We start from the raw sequence: 19,690 nt of genomic DNA, 5'->3' as shown, positions 1-19,690 counted from the left end.
CTGGATCACACAAACAGTGGGCATCTCCTGCTGTGTCTTACAAAGCTGGGTCTGTGCGGCGCTGTAACAAGGTCCTGCCTCCTAGACTGGCTCGTGTGATAGGCGGAACACTAATTCAATCAGTGTTCCGTCTAGACTATCACACATACCGGTTTGGAGGCAGGACCTTGTTACATCGCTGCCGAACACAAACCCCAGCTTTGTAAGACACAGCGGTAGATGCCCACTGTGTGTGACACACAAGAAGAGGAGGAGAGAAGGAGGGAGGGGAGCACTGCATCCACAGATTAAAGCAAACCCAGGCGAAGGAGGCCTACCGGGAAATTTCCCAGTATCCCGGTAGGCCAGTCCGGCCCTGCCTACCAGAAACTTGTTGCCTCCAGGGCTTCTGGTCCTTCCACCCCCTTTGTCAAGGTCCTGGTGCCACTTGGTGTCACCCGGGTGCGGTCCACCCCTCCGCACCCCCATAGCGACGCCACTGAATTCCGGTTATGCACTGGTTGTTTGACAGAGGGGCGGGTCTGGGCAGTGCCGGGACAAGGTCATCCAGTGCCCAGGGCTAAGATGCCAAATGGTGCCCCCCCCCAACCCCCCGCCTCAAGGTGGAATAGCAGGTGGGATGTGATAAATTGTGATGCATGCAGTTTAATAGTGGTACACGTTCTATCCCGCAAATAAATACGGGGCTCACAATGGTGTGGAAAAAAATTCCCCAGCATTAGTTGTGAGGCAAAAATGCCCCTGCATGTGTGGTGTCATTGAAATGAAAAATGTGGTGTGAGTCTATGGACTGATTTGGTGGTGGTTTGAAATAAGAGAGGGGAGCTGGAAGGGTGGGGGCTCTATGAGATCCATTTATCTAGGGGGCCTTGTGTGGCTCTAAGGGAGTAAGGCTTCATTCCCAGGTGCAGCCATGGGTTAGTAAAACCAGGCAGTTGAGCCATGTTTTTACTGCCCCAGACCTTTACACTAACTCCTGGTCATGGCTGTATACATGCCACAGCAAAACTTAAACAGCATATCACTTTTAATGGGTGTTGCCTCCACTGGACGTAATGAATGCAGTTCTATGGCTCTGCGCCACAGCCGTGTGCAATGCACATGATTTTGTCGTGGTAGTATAGCAGTACTACCCCCTTATAGCAGGGTCCCCAGAGTTCCCCTCTACATCAGAGTTCACAAAGTCCCCCAAGTCATCTCTCACATCAAGGTCCCTAGTGTTCCCCCTTACATTATAGTTCCCCCCCCCTTTCATTAGGGTCCCCAAAGTCCTCTCCTTACATCATTGTCCCCAGAGTTCCCCTCTTATATCAGAGTTCTTCCTTTCATTAGGGTCCCTAACATTCCCCCTCTTACCTCAGGGACCCCAGATTCTCCCCTCTTTAGATCAGGGTTCCCAGAGATCCACCTTAGCTCAGGGTCCCCAGTGCTCCCCATTAGCTTAGGGTCCCCAGTGCTCCCCCTTAGATTGGAATCCCCAGTGCTCCCCCTTAGCTCAGGTTCCACAGAGATCGCCCTTAGTGCAGGGTGCCCATAGATCCTCCTTAGCTCAGGGTCCCCAGTGCTCCCCCTTAGCTCGGGGTCCCCAGTGCTCTCCCTTCACTCAGGGTCCCCAGTGCTCCCCCTTAGATCAGGGTCCCCAGTGCCCCCCCACTCAGGGTCCCCAGTGCTCCCCCTTAGCTCAGGGGCCCCAGTGCTCCCCCTTAGCTCAGGGTCCCCAGAGATATCCCTTAGCTCAGGGTCCCCAGAGATCCCTCTTAGCTTAGGGTCCCCAGAGATCCCTCTTAGCTCAGGGTCCCCAGAGATCCCCCTTAGCTCAGGGTCCTCAGAGATCCCTCTTAGCTCAGGGTCCCCAGAGATATCCCTTAGCTCAGGGTCCCCAGAGATCCCTCTTAGCTTAGGGTCCCCAGAGATCCCCCTTAACTCATGGTCCCCAGAGATCCCCCCTAGCGTAGGGTCCCCAGTGCTCCCCCTTAGCTCAGGGTCCCCGGTGCTCCCCCTTATCTCAGGGTCCCCAGAGATATCCCTTAGCTCAGGGTCCCCAGTGCCCCCCCCCCCGTACTCAGGGTCCCCAGTGCTCCCCTTTAGCTCAGGGTGCCCAGTGCTCCCCTTAGCTCAAGGTCCCCAGAGATCCCCCTTAGCTCAGGGTCCCTGGAGATCCCCCTTGGCGCTGGATCCCCAGAGATCCTCCTTGGCCCAGGGTCCCCAGAGATCCCCTTTAGAGCAGGGTACTCAAAGATCCTACTTATATCATGGTTCGTTTCTTCTCAGTGCAGCTACAGGACATAAAGGAAGAAGCTGTGGCACTGGGATCAGGCGGGTTTGCAGGAGAAAGTTCCATTCTCCTCTTACTCTGAAGACAAGCCTGGGGGCGGGGCGAGCACCTGATTCATTGCTGTGATCCCGGCGGTCCTATCTACTAGCCACAAACACTGAAGGGGGTGGGCAGGGGTGGGAGAGGTGGATGCTATCAGCCAGCTTATTTTCACTAACAACGGCGCTGTGGCTGAGAATCAAAGCCACAGCAGCAGGAACGATGAATGGGCATTTGAAAATGGAAGCCCCTGGCCACTCTCTCTTCTCCTGCACTGCCAATAGGAGAAAGTGGGGGGGCGAGCGGGGGAAACATTCAGACAGCCCACCTCTACCGTGTCACACCGCCGCTGCCTGAGTTCAGGTGAGCGGCAGCCCGCTGGCACTGTCACCGCTTCCCTGATGGGGGGGCGGAGGGAGGGGGCTTAACAGTACCCGCTACAACTGCCAGCTTCCTTGATGTTGTCACCCCTCTGGCGAGTGTCACCCCCTCATAGCAAAGCCACAGAGTCTGAGCACTGTAACAGCAGTGATTTGATGGATCAGTGAATTGTGCAGCTTGCAATTTGGCGCCCCACCTCCAGCCTCAAAAGACTCCGCCCAGGGCAAGTGCCCCTCCTGCCCCTGCCTTGTACCGGCCCTGGGTCTGGGTAGCAGTCCCACCCATACTTGACATCACACTCTCGATTTGACAGGTGAAGTCTCTCTTCCTGACTGCACAGTGCATATCCAGCTGGATTGTCCACCAATCCCTGGCTGAGCTGGATGATCACGCTGCTGCAGGTCCTGTTGAGCCAGAACTTAACATACAATTTAAAAAATTATGCAGGACAAAGCCTCTGTATGGCGGCACAGCGGGTCAGAGCTGTGAATGTGGGAAAGTCCCGCCCAATTCGGGACTGTTGGGAGGTATGTACAGTATATGATGCTGTTCAGCCAATGCATGAAGGGGGCAGCCAGGGACAGTCAGGCTGGGGAGGAAAGGGTTAGATTATGCTATACATCCTCCAGCCAGGAAATGAGGCAGGCTTGCTGCAGCTTCTAATGAACATTGTGAGAAGCTCACAGTGTGCAGTAAAATCAGAATAAGCCATTTCAGTCCAGGAGAAGAGCTGGTACAACTGTGCAAGACTGAAGGGAAGGGCGGAGCTCAGATTTAAAGAAATCTGCAGATTAGACACTTTATAGTCATTTTCAACATTTTATATGCTTATACAGTATCTATAATCTATATATATATATATATATATATATATATATATATATATATATATATAATGTAAAAAAATCAACAGCAACAATAAAGGTTGTGCATACCATATAATAGTATTTTGTTTTATTTTTATTAGTTTAACAGAATAAAAGTTAAATAAAAAAATCTCACATTTCTATTCAGTATAAAATATATAATATAAAAAGTGATATGGAGATTGGAAACATCTTAATAACATTATATCTACAAATATACCGGCAATTTAGAAGCTGAGAGACATTTAGAGAAAGGGACCTAAAGGGGACCTCCTCAGGTGTGCTATGAGAGAAAGAGCATCTCCAGCTCCAGATCTTCACATTTCTGCCCTTGTAGCTGAGGGAACACATACTGTATATTCATTTTACTCTCTCAGATAGGGTTTGAGGTTTTGAAGTTCTGGTCATGTGACCATTTTTTTGTACAGTTCTCATTAACGTTTTCCATGGTCCATGGCGAGGGGAGTTCAGGTTCGGCAGCAGTAGCCGCATCCTTTGTACCGGCAGCATTTACAGCAGTATGTACAGAGATGGAGGACGGTGTGCCTCTTGTCCCGTACCAAAAGGTCTGCAGATTCCTGGAACAGAAAGATAAAGCCAAGTTACAGCAGAACTTCAGGAAAACAGCTAAATAGATACTGTACATGGGAGCCAGAGCTGTAATGGGGCCCCACTGCAAACCCAATAGGGGCTCCATCAGCAGCAGAATCGATATGGAGGGTAGAGGAACTGTACACTGATCTCCATAATATTGCTTCCTTGCTGGCCAGATCAATAAGCTGCCACTAACCGACTGGAAAGGGAGATACTGCAGCATTTTGATCATTGAAAGAGAGATACTGCAGAAGAGCATTTTTTTCTGTCCTCTCTAGTAATCTTGTTGCTGCCAAATGGTCATCAGTGACTTTAACACCAGTGACTAACATTAACATTAATGTGTTAGTTCAGAATTGAAGTGCCACACCATGACGTTAAAAAGTCCAAATACAAGTTTATACCAATGTAAAATCTGAAGGCGGATTGTACACAAAGCCAACAGGTTTAGGGGACCTCGTCCCCTTCATCAGGGCCTGACAGACAGGAAGCAATTTATGCTGTCTTGATAATGAAGACTTTGGTCTGGTAGGCTGTTCATGAGCAACTGATAAAGGGCTTTGCGTACAATCCTCCATCATATTTTAATATTAGCATAAACATGTATATGGACCCTTTTTTATACGGGGTGGTTCTTCATATCTACATTTACTCAGTTCTGCCAGAGTCTAAAGGTGACCATGAAAGTCCTTCAACTACCAGCCCATTGTCCAGATCAGCCATTCTTAATCAGGGATCTGTGGAAGCCTAGGGTTCCTCCTGAGGTTGTTAGGAGTTCTCTGAGCAATGGACATGGGGGGGACAAGTGCCCCCCTCCCCTGGAGCAAGGTGTCTGTATACCACAGCCCTCAAAATTTCCATTTGCCTGCTTGCATTTGGCGAGTGGAAAATAGTGGAGGGCAAGTGTGGAGCAGGGCTGACAGTTTCCTGGCTGATAATTTCTGGAAGAAGCGGTGCGGCCATCAGAACAGCCTGGGGGGGCTCCCTGCCCCCGGGCCACTCTGTAACTGTACACAAGGCCGCACCGCTTCTGCCAGGAAACTGTCAGAAGGATCGGGCAGCTGGATGACACAGAGCAGGGAACTTTTTTATACGATGACTTAGCCCCTCCCCTTCATGATTGTCAAAGAGGGGCAGAGCATGTACTGCCCTTTTAAAGCATACAGAACCAAGTATATTGTGGTGCTGAGTAATTTGTATTGAATATGGTAATTATAACAAGAAAAGCAGTAAAATAGATCGCCTGCAGCCAGTAACAATATAGCCCCCCCCCCCTCCAGCAACAATAGATCCCTCTAACAACAATGGACCACCCACAACAAAATTTCCACCCTAGCAACAACAGATCTCCCCATAGCCAGCATCAATAGACTCTCTGTCAGCCAGCAACAATAGATCCCTCCCTCAACAATAGCTTTCTCCCAGCAACAACTGACCCCCCCAGCAATGTAAGACCCACCCCCAGCAACAGCAGTTCCCCCACCAGCAACAATAGACCACCCCCTGCAAAACTAGATCCCCTCCAGCTGGAATAATTCCCCCAACAGCCAGCATCAATAGACCCTGCAGCACACCCCAGCACCCCTTGTCATTACATACAGTCAGTGCTGAAGGTGTCGGATTTGCGTTCCCCCATGTTCCCACTGAAAAAGAGCCCAGGTAGTAAGAGAAACTTTAGTGGTCCAGGACCATCAACCTACTCCCTTAAATGATCACAAGTGTGACATAGACCTTACTCTGTGGTTCCCATACACAGTGACTAAGCATTACCTAAGTGTCCCTTATTATACATGATGTTATCTTAGAATATCCTACCTTGATGTCTGCATTTTCCATCTGTGAGTTAACCAGTTGGACTGTAGAATCCATATTTGCATTCTGAAAAAAAAAGAAACAATTAATAGAATTTCATTTTTTGTTATTTTTATAGATTGCTTCAAAATGTCTGGACATATATCTAATTTGATGAATAATATTTATTATTATTTATTATTATTTATTTATTTATTTATTTATTTATTTATTTATTTATTTTATTTATGTCAATTTACACAGCCTTTTATATATTTGTTATACATTCACATCAGTGAATATTTACCAGCAGTAACACTGTAGTGTCAGGGAGTATCAAGTTGCCTTTATGGATAAAGAAGGAAAAAACTTCACCCAAACTTTAAAAGGTTTTTTGTTTTGTTTTCCTCCAAAACCAACTTTTAGGGTTCTGCCATTACAATGTGTTTTTTTTCACATTTTTGGTTGAATTTGACTAACAATCCAACTATGTGCAGTTAAATGTGACTAACTACTACAAGATATACCATCCATGACCCAGACAAATAAGAAGTTTCAAAGACATTAGTAAGAACTCATCTTTAATAGTCAGGTCAGTTTCGGGGTCCCTGTTACCAAAAATGTTGTGGTACCAAAAAGAGCAGAAGAGGGCAATGAGTTCAGCTACGAGGGAAGATAAGTTAAACTGATGTATTTGACTTTTATTTTAAGTTATGGCATCAATAGAGGAAATTAAAGTTGTGGCTGTTTGAGGAAATTCCTAATTAAAAAATATTGTTGAGAACCAGGGTATCAATTGTATAGTGGTGGCATTTTATCCGGTACCACAGCCATATAAACACAGAAAATCTTGAGATAGAAATGAATCACACTTTTGAGGTACCACTCATATGTATAAAACTTTTTTGTATAAAAAATATCTTTTGATGGTATATAATACATAAAATATGTTCTTGGGGCTTATGTATGCATACAACCCAATATTTATTAATAGTTCACACTAGACCTCCATATATTTAGCACTCAATTGTATACTGCCTAGATCAGGGTTTCTCAACCAGGGTTCTACGGAGCCCTAGGGTTCCTCCAGAGTTTGCTAGGGGTTACTGAAGCAATGAGCCTCTTCTGCCTCTCAGATAAGTTCCCACTGACACCATTGACCTTTTTAGCTATGTGTAAGGGGTTAATTCTTTCCAATGACCACAAATGTAAGTATCATTCTTCACACTGACCATCACAAGAATGTATCATGAGTTGCAGATACTGTACAGTAATTTTTCGCAGGGGTTCCTTGAGACTGGAGAGTTATTTTAAAGGTTCCCCTGTGTAGATAAAGTCAAGAAAGGCTTCCCTAGATCTACAATTACATGAAAGTATTTATAGCCAATAGCTACATTCAGAGACATATACAGCCATTTTTGTAAGCAACCTCCAAAGTTGACTTGAACCAGCTATTGTAGAGGCCTACTCTACATTTTTACAGCTTTTACTATAAAAAAATATATATTTTGGTATGAGAAGGATAAACCTCTTTTCCAACAGCTATAAGAATGTCCTAGTGTCTTTTAGAGTGACCTTACAGTGAACAACTGTCTACTATGTTTACGACTTGGACAAATTATGTATTGTATTAAAGGGTGATCATATCCCCCTTAAATTTGACTCTTCTCAGGAGTAAAAGCATTCATAATTGTCTAAAAAACATAAATTATTTCAAAGTAAAAGAGCTGCATGACATTCCAAAAGTGTTTTGCACACTGGAATGGAGATACAAGATACAAAGAATTAGTTCAACAAAGATTGAAGAATGTCTGAAGGATCATACTGAGGATGGTGGCAACAGCAAAGGAAACCCAGGGCACTCAGTAGAAGACCCGGGGAACCTACCCTAGGTGCCAGGGTCTAGCAACACCCCTGTAAAGAAATGGGGGCAATCACTCAATAGGGGCGTCTGATCCATTGACAACTTTCTAAGAAAGAATATCTCTTTACTTTGAGGAGACCTCTTCTTAGTACCTGCTGTGTCTTCATGAATGCAAAGCTCCCCAATGGAACAAAGAAGGCAACAATAAACCTGACAGGGGTTTTAGCTCTTAACCAGACTAGAAACCCCACAAAAACCCAACTACAGTGTGTGTCTCGATCCTAATAAAAAATGTGTGCAGTATATCTTCAGTAATATAATCTTAGACCGCATATAAACACAATGATGCCCTACCTTGAGTTTATTTCAAAACCAATCTTCTCAGAATCTAACCAATTTATACAAAACTGAAAAAATGTTTTAGCTTTAAATATACCTTAAAAACAAAGTATGTTTTAGGTAGAGGAGACTGCTGTTTCATACAAAAGCTCAACCACTAGTATGGTGAGCACCATTTAATGACTACCTATCACATATCTGTGGTGGCTTTTATAACCGTGGTGTCACCTTTTCCTACAACCCTACAACCCACTTACCTTTTTAAATATACTTAAAAATAATAAAGCATATTTTTGTTAGAGAAGGCTACTGCTGTTTTTGGATATAACTGTCATACAAAAAAGGTCAGGCACCATTTTATGTCTACCTATCACATATCTGTGGTGGCTTTTATAAATCATGTTGTCACTTTTTCCTACTATCACTTACCTCTTTCAATATACTTTAAAAAATAAAGTATATTTTTTATAGATAAGACTACTGTTGTTTGTGGAAATTACCTTCATACAAAAGGTCAACCACCAGTCTGGTGGGCATCTTTTGATGACTACCTATCACATATCTGTGGTGGCTTATATAAACCGTGGTGTTAAGTTTTCCTACTGTCACTTACCTCTTTGAGGAAGGCACTGAGTCCTTGCTGGCAGACGGTGGAGAGGATGAGAATTAGGCAAAGGTAAGTGGTCTTCATCTTCGGTATCTTGAGATGATCCAAGTCTATGTGATCCAAGTCTATGTGACAGGTGAGTTTAAGTCTGAGAGACCTGTGTTGTTCATCCGTCAGGGCAGAGCTGTATATATGGACGAGTCCTGGCCTGGAGGTCACAGAAGAGGTCACTTTTCTGATAATCCATGGCGCCTTCTGCTTGTTTATTTATTTCTTACTGGCAGAGCCAGTGTTACAAATTTTGTAATTTTTCCAGACGTTATCACATAGCACGGGGTCTTTACCGTAATAGATGTAGTATTTCAGACGTGGGGAAATTCTGGAACATAGGATGTACTGTACATGGTGGTTAGGAAGTGACTTAAAGGTTATGTTACAATTGTACTGAACAGCAGTATGTCATCCTGTTCTCTTATGTTGTGAAGGTAAAATCAGAGAAGCAGATATGAGATATGAGGAGAAGTCTGCAGCTCAATAAAAAAACATGAATAGTAATTCAATTAGATCCTAACCTCATCCCATATACTTTGCTTAAGCACAGTACAGCATAAATAATTGTTGTTTATTTGTTATTAAATACAGTTAAATAATATACTATTTTCACCTTTTTTTATCCTTTGTTACGTCACAGTAATGCTGATCTCATGCAGCCTCTTCACAGCCACTTCCTTTCTACGTGCACTCCAGTGATGGCTGCATGGCTTTTCTCAGGGCAGGTTTAGGCTGCGTTCATACATAGGTGTATTGAGAAATGTGCTGAAAATTGCGCCTTGTTTGTGTGCATTTTCGCTCTACCCCCATAGGGCAGCCCATTCATTTCAAATGCATCACAGTAGCTCATGTAGCTTTTTGATCGTTGAGCTTTGCGCATTTTTTAACTGTGTGATTCAGCGCGATTGTTGGGTGTTTTTTCAGGCTTGGAAAAACGTACATCTGCTAGCTGCGTTTGGGGTGCCATTAGGAATAAATCAGAGAATAAGTGCAGGAACTCCCTCCTTCCGTGTCACCTTTTGTGTCCACCCCCTACCCACCTCTGAGCACCATTCCTTGGCTACACTTCCTACCCACCCCCGAGCACCATTCTTGGTTCCACTCCCTACCCACCTCCAAGCACCATTCCTTGGTTCCGCCCCCTACCCACCTCTGAGCACCATTCCTTGGTTACACTCCCTAGCCACCCCCGATCACAATTCCTTGGTTCCATCCTCTACCCACCTCTGAGCACCATTCCTTGGTTCCACCCCCTACCCACCTCTGAGCACCATTCCTTGGTTATACTCCCTACCCACCCCCGATCACCATTCCTTGGTTCCACTACCTACCCACCTCTGAGCACCATTCCTTGGTTCCACCCCCTACCCACCTCTGAGCACCATTCCTTGGTTACACTCCCTACCCACCTCTGAGCACCATTCCTTGGTTCCACTACCTACCCCCCGCCAAGCACCATTCCTTGGTTCCACCCCCTACCCACCTCCGAGAACCATTCCTTGGTTCCACCCCCTACCCACCTCTGAGCACCATTCCTTGGTTACACTCCCTACCCACCTCCGAGCACCATTCCTTGGTTCCACCCCCTACCCACCTCTGAGCACCATTCCTTGGTTCCACCCCCTACCCACCTCTGAGCACCATTCCTTGGTTACGCTCCCTACCCACCCCCAAGCACCATTCCTTGGTTCCACTACCTACCCACCTCTGAGCACCATTCCTTAGTTCCACCCCCTACCCACCTCTGAGCACCATTCCTTGGTTACACTCCCTACCCACCCCGAGCACCATTCCTTGGTTCCACTACCTACCCCCCGCCAAGCACCATTCCTTGGTTCCACCCCCTACCCACCTCCGAGAACCATTCCTTGGTTCCACCCCCTACCCACCTCTGAGCACCATTCCTTGGTTACACTCCCTACCCACCTCCGAGCACCATTCCTTGGTTCCACCCCCTACCCACCTCTGAGCACCATTCCTTGGTTCCACCCCCTACCCACCTCTGAGCACCATTCCTTGGTTACACTCCCTACCCACCCCCGAGCACCATTCCTTGGTTCCACTACCTACCCACCTCTGAGCACCATTCCTTGGTTCAACCCCCTACCCACCTCTGAGCACCATTCCTTGGTTACACTCCCTACCCACCCCCGAGCACCATTCCTTGGTTCCACTACCTACCCCCTGCCAAGCACCATTCCTTGGTTCCACCCCCTACCCACCTCCGAGAACCATTCCTCGGTTCCACCCCTTACCCACCTCTGAGCACCATTCCTTGGTTACACTCCCTACCCACCCCCGAGCACCATTCCTTGGTTCCACTACCTACCCCCTGCCAAGCACCATTCCTTGGTTCCACCCCCTACCCACCTCCGAGAACCATTCCTCGGTTCCACCCCTTACCCACCTCTGAGCACCATTCCTTGGTTCCATCCCCTACCCACCTCTCAGCAATGGATACTGAACTAAGTATCAATTTGTGGTGCTAAGTAATTTGTATGTAATTTGTTAATGATAGGAAGTAAAATAGATCCCCTGTAGCCAGCAACAATGGAGCACCCTCAGCAACAATAGACTCTGAACAGCTAGCAACAATAGACCCCTCCCTCAACAGTTGATGTCTCCCAGCAACTATTGTCTCCCAGTAGCAGAAACAATAGATCCCCCACCAGCGACAACTGACCTCCCCAGCAACAATAGACCCCCCCTGTAAAAAATATACCCCCTCCAACAACAATAGATCCCCCAGCAGCCAGCATCAATAGACCCTCCAGTACACCCCAGCACCTCTTACCATTACATACATTCAGAGCTGGAGGTGCTGGAACTGCGTTCCCCCGTGTTCCTGCTGAAAAAAAGCCCTGGTGATATGTGTTGAAATGGCTACTTGTAGTCTCCATCGGACAGGGTGACAAGGCACAAGCACAACTGAGGTTCATACACAGAGTCTTGTCACCCTATAAAAGGAAGTGCTTGAACAAGGACCTTCATGGCAGGATCACCAAGTAATATTTTAATGAATACTGAGATAAAATCTTGCAAAATTTATTGTAAGCCTCCATGGTGGGGTTTAGCATTTGTACCCAGCATTGCTGCATTTTTTTCTTCTTTTTTAAACTTTTGTTTTAATGAGAATAATGTGATTATATACAGTGCCTTGAAAAAGTATTCATACCCCTTGAAATTTTCCACATTTTGACATGTTACAACCAAAACACATAAATGTATTTTTTAGGATTTTATGTGATAGACCAACATAAAGAGGCACATAATTGTGAAGTGGAAGGAAAATTATAAATGGTTTTCCAATTTTTTTACAAATAAATATGTGAAAAGTGTGGTGTACATTTGTATTCAGCCCCTCTGAGTCAATACTTTCAGGACCACCTTTTGGTGCAATTACAGCTGCAAGTCTTTTTGGGGATGTCTCTACCAGCTTTGCACATCTAGAGAGGGACATTTTTGCTCATTCTTCTTTGAAAATTGCTCAAGCTCTGTCAGATTGGATGGAGAGCGTCTGTGAACAGCAATTTTCAAGTCTTGCCACAGATTCTCAATTGGATTTAGGTCTGGACTTAGACTGGGTCATTCTAACACATGAATATGCTTAAAACTAAACCTTTCCATTGTAGCTCTGGCTGTATGTTTAGGGTCGTTGTCCTGCTGGAAGGTGAACCTCCACCCCAGTCTCAAGTCTTTTGCAGAATCTAACCGGTTTTCTTCTAAGATTGCCCTGTATTTGGCTCCATCCATCTTCCCATCAACTCTGACCAGCTTCCCTGTCCCTGCTGAAGAGAAGCATCCCCACAACATGATGCTGCCACCACCATGTTTCACAGTGGGGATGGTGTGTTCGGGGTGATGTGCAGTGTTAGTTTTCCCCCACACATAGTGTTTTACTTTTAGGTCAAAAAGTTAAATTTTGGTCTCATCTGACCAGAACACCTTCTTCCATGTGTTTGCTGTGTCCTCCACATGGCTTCTCGCAAACTGCAAACAGGACTTCTTATGGCTTTCTTTCAACAATGTCTTTCTTCTTGTCACTCTTCCATAAAGAGCAGATTTGTGGAATAGTTGTCCTGTGAACAGATTCTCCCACCTGAGCTGTGGATCTCTGCAGCTCCTCCAGAGTTACCATGGACCTCTTGGCTGCTTCTCTGATGAATGCTCTCCTTGCCCAGCCGGTCAGTTTAGGTGGACGGCCATGTCTTGGTAGGTTTGCAGTTGTGCCATACTCTTTCCATTTTGCGGATGATGGATTGAACAGAGCTCCGTGAGATGTTCAAAGCTTGGGATATATTTTATAGCCTAACCCTGATTTAAACTTCTCCACAACATTATCCCTGACCTGTCTGGTGTGTTCCTTGACCTTCATGATGCTGTTTGTTCACTAAGGTTCTCTAACAAACCTCTAAAGGGCTTCACAGAAAAGCTGCATTAATACTAAGAATAAATTATACACAGATGGACTCTATTTACTAATTAGATGCCTTCTGAAGGCAATTAGTTAGGGGTATCCGAAGGGGGCTGAATACAAATGCACGCCACACTTTTCACATATTTATTTGAAAACTATTTTGAAAACCATTTATCATTTTCCTTCCACCTTACAATTATGTGCCACTTTGTGTTGGTCTATCACATAAAATCCCAATAAAATACATTTACGTTTTTAGTTATAACATAAAAAAATGTGGAACATTTCAAGGGGTATGAACACCTTTTCAATGCACTGTGTGTATATATATATATTCAGTTATTGGTACAATGATGGGTATATACCTTCTAATAGCATCTAAAAAGTCGAATTGTTCGCTTTTCTTTTTGGTTTTTACATTATTACAATAAAAAAAAAATAAAATGGCTTTGAAATGACATTAACATGCTAAAACATATAAGAATTTAATATTTGGATTTGCATATAATATAATATTTGCTGGAACCCAAGGCAAAGATGGCAAAGTGGCTCCCTCTTCCTCAACACACTGAGAATTAATTGTAATCACCTTATGTACAAAAAAAAAAAAAAAAAAATAGTCCAAAAAGTTAAAATGTAGAAAATTTTCTCCCCCTTTTGCTGTGGAGCTGACAAGCTGTGGTGCAACCAACTACCATCAGAAGTCACGTTGTCTCGAAATAAATAACCTGTTTTTGAAAAATTTAAAGGTTCAATAGAGGGAAAGTCCAAACAAACATCACCATGAAGGTCAAGGAACTTTCATCACAGGTCCGGGATAAAGTTTTAGAACAACAAAAAATTACTTTTTCCATTACTACAATTTTGAAAGAACATGACTCAAGTATGATGACTTAAAGCTCCTAAAGCAGGAGGTCCACCAAACCTCATCATTGAGTAAGAAGTTCGACCTGGAGGCCAATGGTAATTCTGGATGAGGTGAAGAAACCCTCCACTGAACAGATATAAACCAGACACTCTACAAAGCTTCAGGGAGAAGTTGACTGAAGAAAACTATTGGTAGGAAAACCCAAACCAAGTTGCCTTACATCAGTGCCCCCCATCAAAGTCCCCCCTTACATCAGACTCTCTATCAGATTTCCCCCTTACACCAGAGACCCCATCAAAGTCCCCCATCACATCAGAGTCTCCATCAGAGTTCCCCCTTACATCAGAGATTCCCCATACATCAGGGTGGTCTTCCTCATATCAGGGTCCTCATCAGAGCCCCCTTTCATCAGAATCTCCCATTACACCAGAGACCCCATCAAAGTCCACCCTTACATCAGGGTCCTCATTAGAGCCCCCTTAAATCAGTGTCCCCTTTAAACAGAGTCCCCATCAAAGTGCCCCTTAAATCAGAGTCCCAATCAAAGGCCCTCTTAAATCAGTCCCCATCAAAGGCCCCCTTACATCAGAGTCTCCATCAAAGCCCCCTTACATTAAAGTCCCCGTCAAAGGCTCCCTTACATCACCAGAGTCCCCATGAAAGGCCCCCTTACATCAGGGTCCCCATCAAAGGCCCCCTTACATCATCAGAGTCCCCATCGAAGGGCCCCTTACATCAGAATCCTCATAAATGGCCCCCTTACATCAAAGTCCCTATTAAAGGCCCCCTTACATCAGAAGCCCCATCAAAAGTCCCCTTACATCAAAGTCCCCATCAAAGGCACCTTTACATCAGAATCCCCATCAAAGGCACCCTTATATCAGAATCCTCATAAACGGCCTCTGTACATCAGAGTCCTCATCAAAGGCCTCCTTATATCAGAAGCCCCATCAAAGGCCCCCTTATATCAAAGTCCCCGTCACAGGCACCTTTACATCAGAATCCCCATCAAAGGCACCTTTACATCAGAATCCCCATCAAAGGCCCCTTACATCAGAATCCCCCATTATGAGATCCCCGATCACAGTCCCCACATACACCAGAGTCTCTGCTACATCAAAGGGCCAGATTTAGCCCATGGGTCATAGTTTGCGGAACCTTTATCTAGATGAAAGCCTGTGACTTTAAATGTGTTGCCCCCCCCCCCCCCCCAATCCAATGTAACAGTGGAGCAATTTAAAAAAAAAATAGACACAAATTTGCAAGGAAGGTCCAACTTGTAAAGACCTTAAAACCAATGGGCGCTTTACCAAGCACTGATTCATGGGTGGTCAATACTTATGTAAAGTCTGATTTTTTGGTTTGCTGTAATATGACAATAAAAATACAGTATTTTACACCTTCAAAGTGTTCAGTGTGTTGAGTAAATCCACAGGTAAAAAAGTACAATTTTTGTAGATTGTAACACTACAAATTTAGTTCAAAGAGAGTGAATTCTTATGAAAACACCGTCTGCCAAGTATGAATATATACTATATTGTCAAAAGTATTGGGACGCCTACCTTTACTCACACATAAACTTTAATGGCATCCCAGTCTTAGTCTGTAGGGTTCAATATTGAGTTGGCCCACCCTTTACAACTATAACAGCTTCAACTCTTCTGGGAAGGCCGTCCACAAGGTTTAGGAGTGTGTCTATGGGAATGTTTGACCATTCTTCCAGAAGGGCATTTGTGAGGTCAGGCACTGATATTGGACGAGAAGGCCTGGCTCGCAGTCTCCACTCTAATCCATCCCAAAGGTGTTCTATCAGGTTGAGGTCAGGACTCTGTGCAGGGAAGTCAAGTTCCTCCACCCCAAACTCGCTCATCCATGTCTTTAAGGACCTTGCTTTGTGCACTGGTCCAAATCATTTGGTGGAGGGGGGATTATGATGTGGGGTTGTTTTTCGGGGGTTGGGCTTGGCCCCTTCATTTCAGTGAAGGGAACTCTTAAGGCATCAGCATACCAAGACATTTTGGACAATTTCATGCTCCCAACTTTGTGGGAACAGTTTGGGGATGGCCCCTTCCTGTTCCAACATGACTGCACACCCGTGCACAAAGCAAGGTCCATAAAGACATGGATGAGCGAGTTTGGGGTGGAGGAATTTGACTGGCCTGCACAGAGTCCTGACCTCAACCCGATAGAACACCTTTGGGATGAATTAGAGAGTGGAGCAATTAAAAAAAAAAAAAATAGACATAAATTTGCAAGGAAGGTCCAACTTGTAAAGACCTTAAAACTAATGGGCGTGAGACTGCGAGCCTGGCCTTCTCGTCCAACATCAGCGCCTGACCTCACAAATGCGCTTCTGGAAGAATGGTCAAACATTCCCATAGACACACTCCTAAACCTTGTGGACGGCCTTCTCAGAAGAGTTGAAGCTGTTATAGCGGCAAAGGGTGGGCCAACTCAATACTGAACCCTACAGACTAAGACTGGGATGCCATTAAAGTTTATGTGTGTGTAATGGCAGGTGTCCCAATACTTTTGACAATATAGTGTATATATTATTTAATACATGATATTATTTCTCTTTGCAAAGTACCTTTATTTTTATAGCTGTCAATAGAGCATTGGGTTTACTTAGCTGAACTAAAAAGTAAGAGCAATAGGGGTAGTAGAGGGGCCCCTACTTTAGGATGCTCATGGCAATGGATGGCTGAAGAATACCTAAGCTTTTTAGATGAATTGGACACGGTAAGAATTGTCTATATACACTTATTATGACATTTCTTTTTTTTGGGGGGGGGGGATTTCCCGAGATAACAAAACAATCATTGCCAATAATGATCACCTGTCACCCGAGAGTTCACAATGAGTTACCTTTTTACTGGACATCCCATAGAGTACATAGAGCACGAGGTCAAAGAGTTTCACAACCTATAGACAATGCTGGTAAAGAAGAGCATTAATATTGCTATTCTTATTACTGTTTTACCACGATCAATGCTCTACGTAACCAGTTAGCGACCGACTTATAGTAGATTTACTTCTACAGGGCGGCTGTTCTGTGCAGAATCATGAATAAATACACGTGATTCTGCACTTCCGCCTAGGGGGGGCGCACATGAGCCGCTTCTGTTGTGATTAGTCACCGGTCAGTGGTGTCGGCCAATGGAGGTCTGAGGGCGCCCACCGATCTTCGAGGAAGAGAGGCTGGACGGTAGACATGTGCGATTAGTTTTGCACGAGTTGGAAATTCGTACGAATTTCGGGAAATTCGTACATTTGTGAGGATCCGAAATACGAATTTTTATGCATGCGAATTTTGTGCGAAATACGAAATTTTGTTTACGAACTTCAGATAAATTTATCATAACAGTTTCGTTATTGTTACGAAAAGTTAACGAACCTAAAAGTTAAAAAACCCAGGAAGTCAGCACAGCACAGGGATGGGGGGAGCCCCTCATAATGAGCACAGCACAGGGATGGGGGGAGCCCCTCATAATGAGCACAGCACAGGGATGGGGGGAGCCCCTCATAATGAGCACAGCACAGGGATGGGGGGAGCCCCTCATAATGAGCACAGCACAGGGATGGGGGGAGCCCCTCATAATGAGCACAGCACAGGGATGGTGGGAGACCCTCATAATGAGCACAGCACAGGGATGGTGGAGCCCCTCATAATGAGCACAGCACAGGGATGGAGGGAGCCCCTCATAATGAGCACAGCACAGGGATGGTGGGAGCCCCTCATAATGAGCACAGTACAGGGATGGTGGAGCCCCTCATAATGAGCACAGCACAGGGATGGGGGGAGCCCCTCATAATGAGCACAGCACAGGGATGGGAGGAGCCCCTCATAATGAGCACAGTACAGGGATGGTGGAGCCCCTCATAATGAGCACAGCACAGGGATGGAGGGAGCCCCTCATAATGAGCACAGCACAGGGATGGTGGGAGCCCCTTATAATGAGCATAGCACAGGGATGGGAGGAGCCCCTCATAATGAGCACAGCACAGGGATGGTGGGAGCCCCTTATAATGAGCATAGCACAGGGATGGGGGGAGCCCCTTATAATGAGCACAGCACAGGGATGGTGGGAGCCCCTCATAATGAGCACAGCACAGGGATGGTGGGAGCCCCTTATAATGAGCATAGCACAGGGATGGGGGGAGCCCCTCATAATGAGCACAGCACAGGGATGGGGGGAGCCCCTCATAATGAGCACAGCACAGGGATGGGGGGAGCCCCTCATAATGAGCACAGCACAGGGATGGTGGGAGCCCCTCATAATGAGCACAGCACAGGGATGGTGGGAGCCCCTCATAATGAGCACAGTACAGGGATGGGGGGAGCCCCTTATAATGAGCACAGCACAGGGATGGGGGGAGCCCCTTATAATGAGCACAGTACAGGGATGGTGGGAGCCCCTTATAATGAGCACAGTACAGGGATGGGGGGAGCCCCTCATAATGAGCACAGTACAGGGATGGGGGGAGCCCCTCATAATGAGCACAGCACAGGGATGGTGGGAGCCCCTCATAATGAGCACAGTACAGGGATGGGGGGAGCCCCTCATAATGAGCACAGCACAGGGATGGTGGGAGCCCCTCATAATGAGCACAGTACAGGGATGGGGGGAGCCCCTCATAATGAGCACAGTACAGGGATGGGGGGAGCCCCTCATAATGAGCACAGTACAGGGATGGGGGGAGCCCCTCATAATGAGCACAGTACAGGGATGGGGGGAGCCCCTCATAATGAGCACAGTACAGGGATGGGGGGAGCCCCTCATAATGATAAATTTATCATAACGAACTTTCGTTATTGTTACGAAAAGTTTACGTACCTAACAAAAATTCATATTTCGTACGAATCCAAATTGAATTTCGGACACGAATTACGAATTAATTTTAATACGGAATGAAACGAAACAAATCTATTGACGCCACACATGTCTGCTGGACTGAGCTTTGCCTATATAAACAAGGCAGGGGCTCCATCCCGACAGCTGGGATGTGATGGATTTTTTTATCCCCTGCAAAAGCAGGGAAAGAAGATCCATCACTTCCCTTAGTAAAAGCAGCGCACTGTGTACACGCAAACACCGGCTAGGCACACATTTAACCCTTTGGTCACCTCTGATGTTAACCCCTTCCCAGCCAGTGTCATTAGTACAGTGACAGTGCATTTTTTTTAGCACAGATCACTGTATTAGTGTCACTAGTCTCCACAAAGTGTCAAAAGTGTCACTTAGTGTCCGATTTGTCTGCCGCAATATCGCAGTCCCGCTATAAGTCGCTGATCACCGCCATTACTAGAATAAAAAATAAATGCATACTAATTTCGGTAAAAGTATAACGTTTGCTCAAACCTCAATATACACTTATTGAGATTTTTTTTTTACCAAAGATATGAAGCAGAATACATATTGGCCTAAATTTATAAAGAAATGTGATCTTTTACATTTTTTTTATTTGGATATGTTTTATAGCAGAAAGTAAAAAATATTGTTTTTTTCTTTTTTTTTTTTTTTTTTGATTTTTTCAAAATTGACGCTCTTTTTTGTTTCTAGCGCAAAAAAATAAAAACACGGCAGAGGTGATCAA

General features: G+C 45.4%; 1 protein-coding gene across 1 annotated transcript; it reads right to left on the bottom strand.

The window, feature by feature from the left end:
- Positions 1-3,620: 3,620 nt before the first annotated feature.
- Positions 3,621-8,955, bottom strand: LOC141110466 (hepcidin-1-like). The gene is made up of 3 exons (XM_073601820.1): positions 8,763-8,955; positions 5,971-6,033; positions 3,621-4,139 (listed from the first exon to the last, which is right to left on the bottom strand). The coding sequence occupies exons 1-3, from the start codon at positions 8,838-8,840 to the stop codon at positions 4,029-4,031; spliced, it is 252 nt and encodes an 83-aa protein (XP_073457921.1). The 5' UTR covers positions 8,841-8,955; the 3' UTR covers positions 3,621-4,028.
- Positions 8,956-19,690: the final 10,735 nt, after the last annotated feature.

The sequence above is a fragment of the Aquarana catesbeiana genome, linkage group LG10 (genome assembly GCF_042186555.1).
Source record: "Aquarana catesbeiana isolate 2022-GZ linkage group LG10, ASM4218655v1, whole genome shotgun sequence".
NCBI classification, from domain to species: Eukaryota; Metazoa; Chordata; class Amphibia; order Anura; family Ranidae; genus Aquarana; species Aquarana catesbeiana.
Note: the sequence above shows the minus strand (reverse complement) of the source record. Positions and strands in the feature narration are given on the sequence as shown.